Raw genomic sequence first — 15602 nt, 5'->3', positions numbered from 1 at the left:
GAATAAAGCTCGGTGGTGATTGGCTGCACTTGTTGTCCTTCTACGGGGATCCCGCAGTCCGGCGCCCTCATTGGTCTGTGGCACGTCAATCACAGCTCGCTCTGCAATCTGATTGGCTCGCCCCACCTCGTGCTCGGCAGCAGCAACCACAGGACGCCAGCCATTCTGTGTGATTTACTCGCTGTGACTGATGCGGCCGTTTATAGCAACATCCCCGCTGAACCGTCGGCTCTGTCACACGGCTGTCATGGCCCTCTCAGCCTCTGGAGACGTTTCTCTCCTCTGATTTCTGTTCGCGGACGGAAAATCCCCCGCACAGGAGCTGTCGAAGCGGCGGTGCGACGAAGCGCTGCTTCCCTCCCGGGTTGTTCGGCGGCAGGAGGAGGATGGCCGTGCGCCGGACGGGCTCTGTCTGTCTGTCTGTCCTCGGTGGCCCATTAAGATTTTAATTAGCCTGATAAGACGCCGTTTGACATTTACGACGGTCCGACGTGGGGGAGCGACCATAAACGCACCGCTCCGATTATGGAAAAGGAGTGCAGGTAAGCTTTAAGGGCTTTTATTTGCTTATTTAAGGGTTTTATTTTGATGGGCCCGGGAGCTTATTAATATGGAGCTTATCAATTGAGAACCAAACAGGCCCACGGTGAGGCTCCATCAGTCCGTCTGCGAAAAATTCCACTGAACAGCGTGCCAACGGAGACGCGGCCCATTCATTAGCCCATAAACCATATTTCTCGCTAAGCACGCCGCTGTCGGAGCCGTAGTCCATATTGTCTCCGCTTTTAACGCCTCGTCCTCATTTCATGCCGTTACACAATCGTGTTTTGAGAAGCCGGGACATTTGGTGGCGCAAAGAGGAGGAGGAGGAGGAGGATGATGATGATGTGTCATTTTGGCCACAGATGTTGATCCACTGCAGAGCATCATAAGGCCTGTTGTTCAGGCAGCAGCAGCATTATAGGCCTGGAGACCGAGCTGTCAAGTCCAAACACACCGGTCAGCAGGATCAGAGTCCTCAAGTGAGAAACTGCAAGAGGAATGGACAATAAGAGTCGTCCTCAGCTGTCATACATAGATGGAAAATCAGTGGGTGGATGGCAGAGATGTTGTTGCGATGTTGGATCAACACACACGTGTCCAGATGTTGATTAAACTGTCATTGCTAAACATAGAAACTGAGGCTCTCTAATTAATCATCTTGGCTAGAATTCAGTTATTTCAAATCAGTTTAGTTCCATATAGAGCGAGTTCACAACATTAGTCTTCTCAGGGCAAAGTAAAGACCTCAGTGTTGTAGCATGGAGAGAAACCCAACAGATTCCCTTTGAGAACTGAGAAATGCAGTAGGTCCTTTACTTAAAGTGAAATGGAACTCATTGGCTAAAATCCGTTGACTCATTTGGTGTATAAAATGTTGAAAATTAGGAAGACATGCCCACCAGTAATCTTACTTTCATGTGTGAACATTCTAAGATTCAGTTGATCCTCCCAGAAGAAAGAGCTAGTATTTATTTCAATTAAGTTCACAACATCAGTTATCTCAAGGAATCTGCAAAGTACGATGACCTTACAATATTATATTATAGAGAGAAACTCATTACCTTTGAAGTTGCACTTTGGCGACAGTGATTTTAAAAAAGAAAAGAAATTCCCTTTAAGAGAAACCAACCTAGTTTTCTCTAGTGGTGGCTGGCTTGGGTTGACTCTGAAGCTGTATGTGAAAAATGCTGGTCCTTAAGAGGAAGTATAATGTAATCAAATATAGGATCACTGCTGCCAAAAACAGTTTTTCAGTGTTGAATAATATGTTTGATCTCTACCAGTTTACATCATTTCTACATCCTAGACTTCAATGATATAGCTTTATTTATATGGTGGGAATTCACATCAATCTTCACTGAGCAAAGTAAAGACCTTTCAATATATTGTAGAGAGAAACCCAATAAATTCCCTGTGAACATGCGCTTTGATGATAATGGCAAGAAAAAGCTCCCCTTTAAAAGGAAGATACTTGGTTTCCCCTTGTGCGTGCTGCCTTAGTATGACTCAGGATCAGTCTATGAATAATGTTGGTCCTATAGTCAAATATAGGGTCACATCTGCCAAAACTGCTCTTCAGTGTTGACTAATCTGTTTGGTGTATAAAATGGCCAAAGTGAGTGAAACGCACCTACCACTTCACATTTTCATGTCATAAAACTTAACGATATTCAGTTTTCCTTCCCAGATGACATGGAAGCCCGAGACTAGTCACCTTTGCTAGAATTATTACTTAAGTCTAGAGAGTTTAATTCATTTCAGTTTCATGTATACAATGCTCTTTCACTGCATATATTATCTTAAGATACTTCACACACTGAGGTGCAGACACGGTGTTTGAGACAGGAAAAAAAACAGCAAATCCAGTGTTTCTCTTTGAGCATGCGCAATAAACAGGAAGGATCCTCTTCCTGTTTACACTGGCAGAGCAGGGTTCAGTGAGGGTGATTGTCTGCCTCGACTGGTTAGGGTGAGTTTAAAGTATAGAACAGGATGGAAATCAGACCAACAACTTACAGAAGAACGATAACCACTGGAAAAGTTGACGAGACCAGTAGCTACAGATCAGAACGGTGCAGCTTCAGATCCAGAAAAGCCTACAGAGACGACAAAACACAAACTATAGGAGAGAAAACGTCCACTGGTGGCAGCAGAGGAGACATGCTTCATTGTTGTATTTAAATGAGCTTGACGTGCTTGTAAAACAGAAAAACAGCCATCCTATAAACCCAAAGGACAAGGAGTGGAAAGTTACATGACTCGGTGTAAATCTAGGCTAGACGCATTTAATTTCTAATTGTAATAAAAAGTAGGGAACTGACAGTTTTTGGGTTATTCTGTTGAAGGATTAAGGTTACAGCTGACTAGTCACAAAATGGAAGAGCTCCCCAAAGCAATTATCTTTTTTTTTTTTTTTTTTTTTTTTTTTTTTTTTTTAAGAAAGGAGTGGGGGGGCTAATCAAGGAATTGATTGTATCACTCTGTTGCTTGCAAGTACAACTTGGATGCCCCATGACTGAGGCCATGCACCGCTGAGTAATGGCCTCATCCTATCTTTTGTACAAGTCACAATGAGATTACTTTAAGGCTTATCTATGAAATCTACTCATCACGCAAAAGGCCTCACACGTCTCCCCGTCAAGGAAACAGGTATCAGATTCTCACATCCTGGTGACCTTGTTTTTAAGTGCAGAAGACTCGAAACTTCGACTTTTATCTGATCCACACAATCGCCTGCACACAAAAGGACTGAATACAACCTCTGACACGCAAGCTTTATCCCAGCCAACCTTTTCCTCTGCACTAACTGCTGCTGCCGCCTACTTATTCATCTGCGTTAAGAGAGCGAGGAGCCAAAACACTCTGGACAGTGTCTTCAGGATAAACACTCTCTCAGATGTGTGCATATGTGGATGCTTTTGATTGTGTGCGTGCAGAGGAGGAGGGATATCATCTCGCAGCTTTCTCGGTACGGTTCTCCGCCTGCTGCTGTCCACGTTTATTATTTCCTGCCACCGTGTTTGGTTGTACAACAGGGATGTCGGTAAGAAACGCGAGCAAAGATGGCCTGACTGATTCTTTGACAGTAAATAAGGATAATTCTGTTTTTCTTTTTCGCAGTGAGAGATTGCATTCACTCCACTAGTGGCTTAATCCAGCAAGAAAACATGAAATAAATAACAAAGAGGAGCATTATAACTTTTTAATAAGCTGCAGTTGTTGCTGTAGGGAATCCTTACCACTGCTTATGCTTAAAATCTATTTCTATGCCGTTCTGTTTTCCAGTTTCAAAGCGATGTTGTTTGAACAAATCAAGCAGTGTAACTCAATAATGAAAAGATTAGTCACAGTGTTGCTCTTCAGGCTTAAGCTCATCTCCGTAAAGTCCTCGGATGCACTTTTTGTTCCAGCGTCTGACTAGATCAGGCACCACTTTTTCCTCATACTACAGAAGTTTTATTAATTCATGAGGTTAACGTAGATGTTTTTTTTACTAGTGATAGCTGCTCTTGTTTGACCCTGAAACAGGTAGTGAATGAGACTGGTCCTTTAGTCAAATTTAACAACTGCTACATCTGCCAGAAATATTTTCTAAGTGTTTACTAATATGACATGTAACTTTTCAGTTAACGGACTGGTTATAAATATTCAGTTTAGCTTCACAGTAAAGAAAAACACAAGAAAATATTCACCTTTAAGTCCAGAACCAGAGAAGTTTTTGCCTAAAAATGCAGATTAATTACATATAAAAACAATTGCTGGCTGACTTATTTCCATATTTAATAACGCTGGGTTTTTTTCTACGTTGCAACATTTCCACATAGTTTTTCACAAATTTTTTTTGACTAATTTGCTGTTATTTTAAAAATTACCCCGGTTTTGTTAAACAGATTACTACAATCAGAGCGCAAACTATTTATTTACATATTAACCTTAGAAAAACAGGTCAAACCTGTGAATGTCCATCAACAATTTGTATGCTTACAAATGTTACTTTCTTTTACATTCTTTGACAGTGTTCAGTCGTGAAATGACTATTTTTGTTGTATTGAAGCTTTGCTGCATTTCATTATTATACAGATATTTGCCACTATTTGAAAGGAAGAGTGGCTATGTTAGGGATTTTAAAAATAGCACATCACTTTAAAAATGGTTGCTTTACAGATTTTCCCTGTTTTCTTCAGTTACAGATGATATAGTAAAATCACAGAAAAACAATATTCATTTACATCCTATTGTCTGCATCATAAATCTGTATTTTTTTCCAAATAGTAATTAATTCTCTTACAATGTGTGACTCTGAAGTGACATTGTTTTACTGCATTTAAATCGGATAAAAGCAGAATTATTTTAGGGATATTAATGATTATTTTTTTTAATGTAACAGGACTCCATCACTTTGGCGCTGATGTAATAGATTCACCACCCAAACAAAAAGATGCATGGAAATTACTGTTAAAAAGTTTCAGATCTTTTTAAATTGTTTATTTTAGAACATTATCTCTCCGTAGAGCTCGTATCTGGACTGTTGCTTGTCGTTTTGCTGGCTGCCTGCTGCCGTTCAGGCCTGTGAACGGTTCTGCACTTCATCTGCTGTGCTGACACATGAAAACAGGGAGCAGCTTGATGACCTGGCCGCTGTGGTTCAAGCTCACTACATCTGCAGCTCCTCCACAGCTCTCCGCTCATTGTTCTAGCAGGCTGCAGATTAGTAACTGGATCTGCACGGCCTGCAGCTTTTACACCGCCTGAATCTCATGTTCCATGTTGGATTTATACCTACATGGAAACTATCCTCAAATAATGAGGCAGAGCCGTACCCAGAGTCATGACATTTATCTGAACTGTGCTGTGCTCTTCCTCTTTATTTGGTCACCTGTTTGACAAGTAATTTAATCCATCTCCTCACCAACATTGTTTGCTTCAGCAAACAACAAGGGTTAGTGTTTCATAAGCACATGGCATTTAAAACCAAATTTAGCTTTAATAACTGCCAGTTTTTTGTGAGTTCTCATGCAGGTGCAAACATGCTTCATTTCCGCACTAAAAGGTTTCTTCGGCGCAGTCGGCGTGCTGTTATTGTTTAAAATAACACGCAGCAATGATTTACTGCAGGATGAATCTGTGGGAGTGTGATTAACAGCACGGACAGGTTGCCAAGGGAGAGACTGTGGCATTTTGAAACATGTGTCTTCACACTGGCTTGTTGGTGGAGGTTCATTTGCGCTGTCAACCTGTAGTATTACTGTGAGTTAACAGGTCATCGGTGTATCAGGGCTTTATTTGGAGTAAACAGCGTAGAGGTGAAAAGGTTTTGCAGCTCAGGTGGCGATGAAATGTCTTCAGATTGGTTTGTTTGCATTGAGTTTTTAGCTATAGATTGCTGGAATAAGTGAGCGCCATCCACCACGTTTTACATATGTAGTTTTTTCTTGTTTATATCTGAAGCTGATCTGAAGCTCCTACAGCATATATACGTGTGAACACATGCCCGGATCACCTTAACCGACAGGATGGTTTGATTACTTTGCCATTTTCCTTTAAGGTAGTTATGGAATACAAGAAAAAGAGAAAATTTAAAAAAAAAAAAATCTATAAAATTTAATTTTTAGGTGTTGTTTGTGGATTTGAGAAGTCTGTTTCTCCCACAGCCATTTCAAAGGCAAACAGCTGTTTGTAATCAGAATGAGTGATTAAAAAGCTCCACTACTGATCAGTGTTTGTGCTGCTGGGAAAGTATGAAAATTAAAAATGATGTAACAAGTGCAACAGGGAAACTAATATCAGTCATTGGCTTTTAGGGTGTTTGCTCTACCCTGGGTTGGCTCATGCTATCTGCACTGTGTTGTGCTGTGCCAAGCCGTGACAAAATGTGTCTCCACTGCAGTCTCACAGCGGGGGATTGTTGCGCTGAGCTGAACTGCTGTGGTCCTTCAAGTGTCTGTGGACCGTATTTGTAGTTTCTGATAACAGCCCCATATTACTATTTACTTGCAGCCTTATCCAAGCTGTTGAATTACTGCTGAACATTTTCTGCCTTCACACTAAAAGCTTTCCACTAAGAAACCAGTGGAATGTGAGGAAGTTACAGGAAATGCAATGGGCTCATCACAGATTTCATTAGTGGGTAACGTACTTTACCTGGTCACAGCTGTTCGGTTTTGCGAGTTTACAGCATTTAAATTGGAAAAACAATCGATATGACTGTTGTAGCGACCAGTTTAAAACACTTCACCTCCTTTCATGTAGTTTGGCACATCAGATGAAGACCGTAGGGGATTTCACATGGTTTTCTCCTATCCTTTCTTTATCCGTGTTCCCGTTTTCAAGATCAGTTTAACTGCAGGAAATGGCAAACTCTGGTTAGCAACTTAAACACTGAAGATTTCATGTTTTGTCCACATTTTTTCAATGAATTATCCATTTTTAGGACGCCTCCCTGCATACAATGTTCCACATAAACAATTACTCTGTCAGTACTTTGATTGAGCACCATCCTGTTCTTAGCCCCACCCAAGAAGATTGCGACTGGTTTAAAGAAATGCAAACATGCCAGAGCTTTTCTTTTTTTCTCCAATAGCAGGAGAGGTGTTGTCGGACCATTTTACGCAATGTAATGATCTGACTATGTGAGACTATCCTCCATGACGCCTTCATGCAATCCAGTTGTGAGATTAGTGGTTCTTGCAGTATGCTTTAGTATGTTTTCTTGCATATGAAATAATCAGAGCAGTATTAGAAATAATGTGCTTAGATTTAGTGGTAGAAAAGAGTAGAGTTGGGTTGAGGGGAGTAGCTTTTACTAGGCAATTTACACTCACAGTAGCACTCAAGGGAACCAAATAGTCTCGAGAGTCATGCTAACTAAATTTAGAGCAGGAAAGCACAAGTCCTACAAAGTTAGCGTCTTCAGTAGATTTAGAGGAAAATGTCTGGAAAACTATCGTCATTCATTCTTCAACACTTCAATTGCCCCAAATGCGTCTCCTCCTCGTCTATTCTTAATGTCACAGCAAATTCATATTTGACAAATCCCGGAAAACATCTGCTGCTCGGCACAAACAGAAGAGTTACGTGGATCTCAGTGATTTGTACTGTGCTGTCAGTACATGAGGGCTGAACAGATTGTCATTACCATAATGATCATGTCGGATGATGTTCTCAGGTAACCAAGTGCACAGAGATGTGAACATAAACCACGGAGCCTTCAGCACACAGTCAGATTCACTGTTGAATTACTCCAGCATGATTTACTTTAGTAGGACTAGTTCAATCATATAAAAAGCTTCCATTACAATTAGAAATTCCCAACTACAAACTCATGGCTACATTAGCTGCTATCAGGATAAAACTGAATCTCAGACTAAACAGTCAGTGGTCAGGTTGCACTGTGGGTAATACTGATGCCAGGTACTGACAAGAACAAAATGTGCAATCCCTGTGATTCTTTTTTTTTTTTTTTTTGTAAATTTTACACCATGAGCTCAATAACAGAGTGTTAAGAGTGCAATGCCAGAAGTATCAAAAGTAAAATAACTGTAGAATTGGCTCTTCGTCAATGTTACCTGTGTTGTGTATATATAAACTACATCTGCAAAGTAAATGGAAATTCTGTCGCAGAACTGTACATACAAAATGTGTTTCCATAAAGGTGCTTTTAACCGCTGTCAGGCCTGCTTTCATCATCCACAAATTGATCAGGATCTATTTTAACACACCATTGCTGCTTCTCACTATATGTGGAGTGTTTTTAACTCGTCAATATGTCGGTATTTGTTCTCTTAGAGCTAATTCCATGCATCGGTTTAAGCTAATTGAGTCATTTTGATTCCACTTATGGCTTTCACAGAGCAGGGAGAGAGAATCGGGGGGCATCACATCCCTTCCTAACAATGGGATGCTTTGAGCCACATAGACCCAGCAGCAGTCACAAGGACAGCGGTACAGTAGCTGAATAGCATGAAAGTGGACAGTACACGTGTCGGCAGCCAAACATGAGATCATGAGTTGGAACAACAGCTACAGATTAACCAAAGAGGCAGTCGTGCTTGATGTCCCAGCAGGAAGTTCTGCATTTAGCAAGGTCCAAGGGCCTTTGAAAAGCAACAGATTTTAGTTTTTAGTTTGTTTTTCACAAAATGCTGATCAAATTTTTATATTTGTGTTTCTGTGTTTGTCTCGGTCTCTGGGGAAGTCATTTATGCCTCAGTGTCTCTTGTGTGTGTTATCCTCCTTATTTTAACTGCCCCTGGCTGGATCAGACTCATGTCACCAGGACCAGATGGGGACTCTGAAAAGCTTCTTTACACCAAGAAAAGAGTGTTTTGTAAATTAGACACGTGTCACTAAAGTTTTCATGCACACCATGCATACAGCATTTCAAATATAGAAGGGCAAAGGGAATGTGAGTTCATGCTGGTGTGTGTGTGTGTGAAGGTCAGGAGGAAACAATAGCTCTGTCTGTTTGTGTAGAAAGCCAGAGCTTGGAGAGGACGCATTCAAGCGTAGACTACACACAACACAATAATTGCGCGTGGTGATTTAGTTGAACGAGAAACTAAACACATTTGCACACTTCCATTTTTGCATGTATGTATCTGTCACACAGCAGATCTCCCACACAGGCCACCTGGCAGCTGTTCCCCATGTATGGACGCATGTCACTGCACATGCTAATCAGTAACCTTTCTGGTACTACACACACAAATTTAAGTGGATTATCATGCTGTGGCGTGCTGTAGTTTCTTCCAAGCGCACAACAATAATCCAGCCAGCCTGCTGTCTTACCCACAGCCAGGCTTGGAAAATGTGGCTTATTTTGCTTTGTCAGAGACCTTCACAATGTCCTTCCATTAACCTGTGTGTGTGTGTGTGTGTGTGAGAGAGAGAGAGGAAAAACTCTTTAGCCCTGCATGACTCACACCTTCTACAGTGTGGGTTGACCACAATGACACAGCTGAAAAGCCCTGTGTCGTGCTGAAACCTCTCTGAAGCATCTATTCTTTTATGCCGGCTGACACTTAACAAGATGCTTTCACGGCATAATGCATTTCATTAACCCGGTATTCTATTAATCTGATGACCTCTTTATTAAGAAGTCCACGTTCCTCTCTGAGTTTTCTGCAGCCGAGTGCAGTGGCTTTTTAAAAAGTTAAAGTGCAATTTTCAGTTTTTGGCTTTAAGAGTGGCTTTATAGATTGGTCTGAATCTGCAAGTGCATTATTTAAAGTCAACAAGGAAAAATCTGGAGCAGAGATTCAGACATGAGTAAAATGAAACTTTCTGTTGGTGATTGAGCTCTCTCTGTTGAGACCTGGCTTTCATATTGCTTCCCCCCCCCACGTGCCTTTGACATAAAACATCTGACTGGCTAAAATGACGAGCATGAACCTGCTGCATTCACCTTTACTGTCAGCTGGTTTTGATGTCCTGAAGGTAAATGTGTGTAGATATCTTGTTCATATTTTTTTCAAGCTCACTTCACTCTTACTGCTGGGGTTGAGGTGAATATATGACTGACAAGGCAGATGCATCACTGCCTGAGGCTTCCCCATGTGTCAGATGATTTCTAGACCGATTGACGTTGTCCTTTGATTGTTGCAGCAAATCCTTGTTTTTGAGGAAATCTGTGCCGTTGTTACTTTCTGTTCGCCGGACTTCTTCCTCTCAAAATGATTGTGCTTCAGATTGTATTTTGAAGAAGCCGTTTTACAAATGTGATCAGTTTGGTTAATGGCTCTTTTGATGGGGAGCATTGCAATGCATGAATGTGGTCCTTGTTTCTTCCCCATGCAGTGCTCAGATAGTTATCATGCTCCTCTCCTCTCCTGCAGGCGATATTTCTGCTTTCCTTGTTTTGCTGTGTGTCTGCATCTTATGCCTCATGTTCTATAGGCTACTAAATGTTTCTCCCAGCCATCACGCTTGATCACATTGAACAAAAATCTGTTCTTCTTTGCATTGTGTTGGAGTTTAATCTGGTATTTTTTCATCAATTCACAATATTGGTGAAGGTTAGGCTGATTAGATGACTGTGTGTGCATTTGGTGTGATTTATTTAATCTGAGTGCATACCTACTACCGTATATTTATTATATTATACAGGTTATTATTAGCTGGTTGTCAGCTACATTGCCTTTTTGTATGTGTTTTCTGCCAGCCGCCCCTTTAAAACAGCTGCCATCTATAAAGTAGACAAAGGAGATCCATGGGGATTGACTGTAGCTCCACATTTTAGCTCCCAGTTGTAGAGAAGCTTTTCAGCCTTTTAGCTCATTTGCTCCACAGACCAATTGCAGCTTCTCTTTGGTTGCCTCTCTGGTGAGTTGTTGCAGCACAAAGAAAGCAGAGACATCCATTTATATCTGTACACAATGTGATTGTTTGTCTTAAGAGAGTCCTCAGCTCTGAGATGTTTGTTTTCTTCTGGCACATCTTCACACTGCCCCTTCATAGACAACAATCTATCCATATATATGTAGATTTAAAGGTGAAAATGATGCAGGAGAGCAAAGCCCAATGTCCAGATGTGCTGTCTAAAATTGGAAAGTGTGTGTGTGTTGCATTGAATCCAGAAATGCCTGCTCTCTGTGTGTTCATAATCAGTTTAAGTATCGAACTGGAAACGCACACATGGCACTGCTTTTAAATCATTTATAAAAGCCGTAATCAATAAGAGTTTTCCTTCAACCCAAACAGTGTAGCTGGATCAGTTTTCTGCAGTGAAATCATACCCAGGTCTACATGAGAAGGAAAACAGTGAAAGGCTGTTTTGTTTCAGGCCTGCAGTGTCAGCTGTGAGACACCTGAGTTGATCAGGTTATTAGCCGGTACAGCTCAATGTGAATGTATAAGTGTATGTTAAAAAAAAAACAGGTTGGTTCTATGACTCCTCTCCTGTTGAAATATTGATGCAGAAGTTATGAATATCTACCAATCACAGCAGTTCGTTCAAAGCTATAGATCAGTCACTGCAGTGTTTGCGTCTACATGTAATCATTTTTGTAGCGTTCTGCTGTCTTTTTCAGTGTTTTATTATTGCTCCTTTTGTTTGCAAAGACTGGAAGATACATATAGTACTTGTATACATTAGTACTATTCTTGAAAGCAAACACCCCTGTGATGGCAGAGTTGGTCAGCAGTGACGGGTGCGTTCGGGGTGACATCATTAGTGACTAAGAGCCACTCCTTCACAGCAGTCCTTTGAGAAAGGGTGTGGTTGGGGAATTATTAACATTTTAATGTGGATCCCCAGCCCGTTTATGTCATCTTACACCCTTTTTTCCTTCTGATTTTCACAGTACACAAACTAACAATGTGAATAATAGGAATATTTGGTCTTGGAGAGGATGAGGAAGAGTAAATATTGACACATTTGTGTTGCCACTTCATATAGTTCAACAGAATCAGAAACTAATGCTAAATGGACACCTTTCTAGTACAGATGAAGGTACATTTCAATGCTACAGTGTTGCATTAACTTTTTAAACTGGTATTTGTCTGTTGGAGATGGTGAATATACACAAAAATATAACAAACGGCATCAGCTTCATATCACGATGTTGTAGTATTTATTGAAATACGAATCGCATAATAAATGGTTGATTATCAGCTCATTCCATTTAATCAATAAGCTTTTCATCTGTTGCAAAAGTTTCAGTCAAGCATGAGGCAAGATTATATAGGAGACATTAGAACAAACCTGCCATGCACAATTTATGATATAGTTAATTAAACTTCAGTGTACCGCTGGCGGTACACCTACTAATTTGAATAGGAATTTCAAGAATGTCCGAAGGCTGCAAACACGATTATACAAACACTATACGCCGATGGAAAGCTTAGATTCTCATGAGTCCGCCGGTATAAACCACTTTCAGATGCGATTACCACAGCGAGTGAGAAAAACACATTTGTCCGACAAAAACAAATATTCATCCATCCGTTCTCTATACACGGCTTCAACGTACACAGCGCGACTCACATTTCCGGGTTTATTATTACACACAGAAAAAAAGATTCCACAAAAAACGGCCATAATCCAACCTTTTACATCCAGACGACACAAGCCAGTAAACTATTTTGTCCAAAACATGTCCTGAAGTCGGTATAAAATCCCTGAATCTGTCGTTTTCAAGGAAATGCACCTCGCGATGCGCGTCCATTATTCCCGTATTTTTCGTATTTTTTTATTTAAAAATAGAATATTAGCGTTTTTTTTGTGTGTTTTTTTTGTACTGAAAACGGCTGGAATTGACTGCAACTTAAAGGGTTAAACAATACAGAACATGTCATTCTGTGATGCCAAAGTCTGAACTGAGTTTTAGTTTTAATTTCACAAATATGTTGCAGTAGTTTCAATGATGACATAGGATGCCACATTTCCATTCACTGTGGTCGTTTTCATTAACATTTTTTTTGCATCTATGATAGGTTTAAAGACCTCTGATCGTATTGGCACCAGGGCCAGCCAGGTGGCCACTCAGCCGACAACCAGGTCCACTGAGATCCACAGGGAGACCCTCGTACCAGACCTCCACTGCTCCCCTTCACCCTCAGCATGTCTATCCCCAGCGGCAGCCCAGAGAGAGAGGGCTCTGGTGGGACACCTCCTCAGCTCGAGTGCCCTTCTTCCCCTCCCGGCATGGACGCAGACCCCCCGTCCACAGGCAGCCCGGTGCTCAGCCCGGATTCTTCTTCCCACGATGCAGTGCTGTCAGCACCGGCAGCCTCTCCAGCAGACTCTGAGAATCTGAGTCCTGATGAACTGGAGCTGCTGGCCAAACTGGAGGAGCAGAACAGGTGAGATCAGCAGCCGACTTTACTGTTAGTCTTTTGTAATTAATTGATTAATTAAATTTTCCAATGGTGCTTAAATTAGTCTTGTAATTGCATGTAATCCAAGTTTAAAATCGTGGTATTTCATTAAATTAAATTTATTCTACATGTCTCATGTAAAAAATTCTGAAAATAAAACTTTTAAATTAGCCAGAGCAGTAAAGAAATTTAAAAAAAAATCTACACTTCTCAGTACAGCCAAAAAGCCATGACTGACTCCTCTGTGAACAACATCGTGGCAAAAGTTCAGCTACTGTTTGACTGACCTGCAGGCTGTGTAGGAGACAAGTAAACAAAAGAAAAATGTAAGTAAATTATCTAAAGTATATAGAATCCCATTTTTTTCCAATCTTGCCAACAGGTGTGGGCATTTGGAGAAAATGCCCACAACTGTTGCAAAATTAAGAATCAAAGAAAATCACCTTTTTCATTTTTCACATGGAACTTTTTCATGCTGTACAGACAACTTTGAGTTCATTCTGCTTCTAGCCATGGTTGTGCTGTTTCTGTAGAGGTGCAGGACTTTATATTGCAATAGAAGATGAGCTCACATTAAGTAAAAATCAGAAGAAAATTCGGAAACAAAAAAGCAAACAGGAACTACTTGTGTTTCAGAGAGTTGAATTACTGCAGTGAAAACAAAGCAGCTACTCCCTCTTAATTATGACTAAGTGAGGCCCAGGCTTAAGCTGTACAGTGGCAAATCTGATTTGAATTGATCAAAGACTGCAAATGCAGTCCTGGTGCCCGATCGCCCACACACAACTTTACAGTAATTTTTGAAACAATGTTTTCACACAGAAGTAAACAAAGTGAGGCTTCCCAGTTCTCTGATGACCATGGAGTTTGTCAGCTGCGACGACGGCTGTCTCGAGCAGGTTTTATCAGCTAGCTTGGATTAATGTTGGTGCTGAAACTGTTGAGGGCAAGGGTTTTTCAAAATAATGAGACTTGATGGGGTCTTATATAAGCACTGTATGGCTGCATGCATGATGAATTATAATTCTAAAAGAGAAACGCCTCAAGCAAAAAGTCAGCATCCTCATTATCATGCTAATAATCTGTGCAAAAGACATTGACACAAAGGAGCAACAGTTTGTGTACAGCAGGGTTTGGTTAAACTTAACTCAGTATTTCAGTATAATTTTTAAATAAATATGTAATTAAAATGTGTATCTTTTACAACTGCATACTTAAAGATGGCACCTGTTCACCTCAGTTAAAATTCCTTATCGCATGCATGAGCTTAAAATGTTTCAGACTTCATAGTTTGCTTCCACATTCTGTAACCCACTTCACATACTGTATATATTGGTGTTTCACTGTCTTTCCTCAGCCCACTGACTTAAATCTCCATGGATTCAACCATTAATATTAGAAGCTGACCTTGTTTGTCTGAGACGTCCTGTCAACAGCTTTGTCGACATCTCTTTTATAATTATGGTCTATGAGGAAAGAGCTTTTTGTTCCACAGGAATAGGTTTTTTTTTTTTTTATTTCTGTGTCTCAGGAAGCCTTTGGGAGATATTGGCTGTAAGGTTGAGAGGAGACACCATATTCAGCTCTCTTTATACATCCAAGATGTAAAGTAGACTTCAGAAAAGCTACAGAAGTCATCACTGATTGTCTCAACACCGTTTTCTACTGTATGATGGGATTATTAATACTCCAGCCTGAGAGAATCATTTGAAAACTCTGAATAGCTGATGGTTAAAGGAAAATTCTTAATCAACTTGACACTTCTGAATTTCATTCAGTAACCTTAATATGTGCGATATATTACATAAGGCCAGAAGTTGTGGCTTGCATAGTGACCACTGATATTAATGACCTTGAAGAAAACCTTCAACAGCCAGAAACACACTGATCTGAAGACAGCAGTCTGTCCTTTACACACAAGACTAGAGCTTTATTTCTTTTTTTTAATTTATCAAGAATGAAATGCATATGGAGTGAAATGAGTAGTCTAACACCGACTCTTTTGGGTTGTCAGCCTTCATTGATAAAGACATGCACGGAGCCTGTGCTTGCACTAGGGAAAATTTGTCTCTAGCCACTGTGGCTAAAGTGCTAGAATTTTGTTTAGCCACACTTTTTCAGTATCTATACTGCGGCGTGCGAAATTTTGAAAAAATGGAGTCTTTCTCCTGCATTCTGGTGCATTTTGAGGCCAAAAATTATGTTCAATATTGCTTCTGTTTATTTCAACATTTTAATTAAAA

The 15602-nt window shown here is 40.5% G+C and overlaps 1 protein-coding gene across 1 annotated transcript in view; it reads left to right on the top strand.

Annotated features, from left to right (window-relative positions):
- The first annotated feature begins 153 nt into the window (after nt 1–153).
- Nucleotides 154–15602, top strand: part of evi5l (ecotropic viral integration site 5 like) — a 42153-nt gene continuing 26704 nt past the window's right edge. Inside the window, exons 1-2 of the mRNA XM_051945232.1 lie at nt 154–542; nt 12976–13344. Of these exons, the coding sequence (XP_051801192.1) occupies nt 13103–13344 (242 nt within the window). The 5' untranslated portion in view covers nt 154–542; nt 12976–13102. The remainder of the gene's footprint in view (nt 543–12975; nt 13345–15602) is intronic.

Source organism: Acanthochromis polyacanthus, chromosome 3, assembly GCF_021347895.1.
Source record: "Acanthochromis polyacanthus isolate Apoly-LR-REF ecotype Palm Island chromosome 3, KAUST_Apoly_ChrSc, whole genome shotgun sequence".
NCBI classification, from domain to species: domain Eukaryota; kingdom Metazoa; phylum Chordata; class Actinopteri; family Pomacentridae; genus Acanthochromis; species Acanthochromis polyacanthus.
This window is presented reverse-complemented; position numbering and strand designations above follow the sequence as displayed.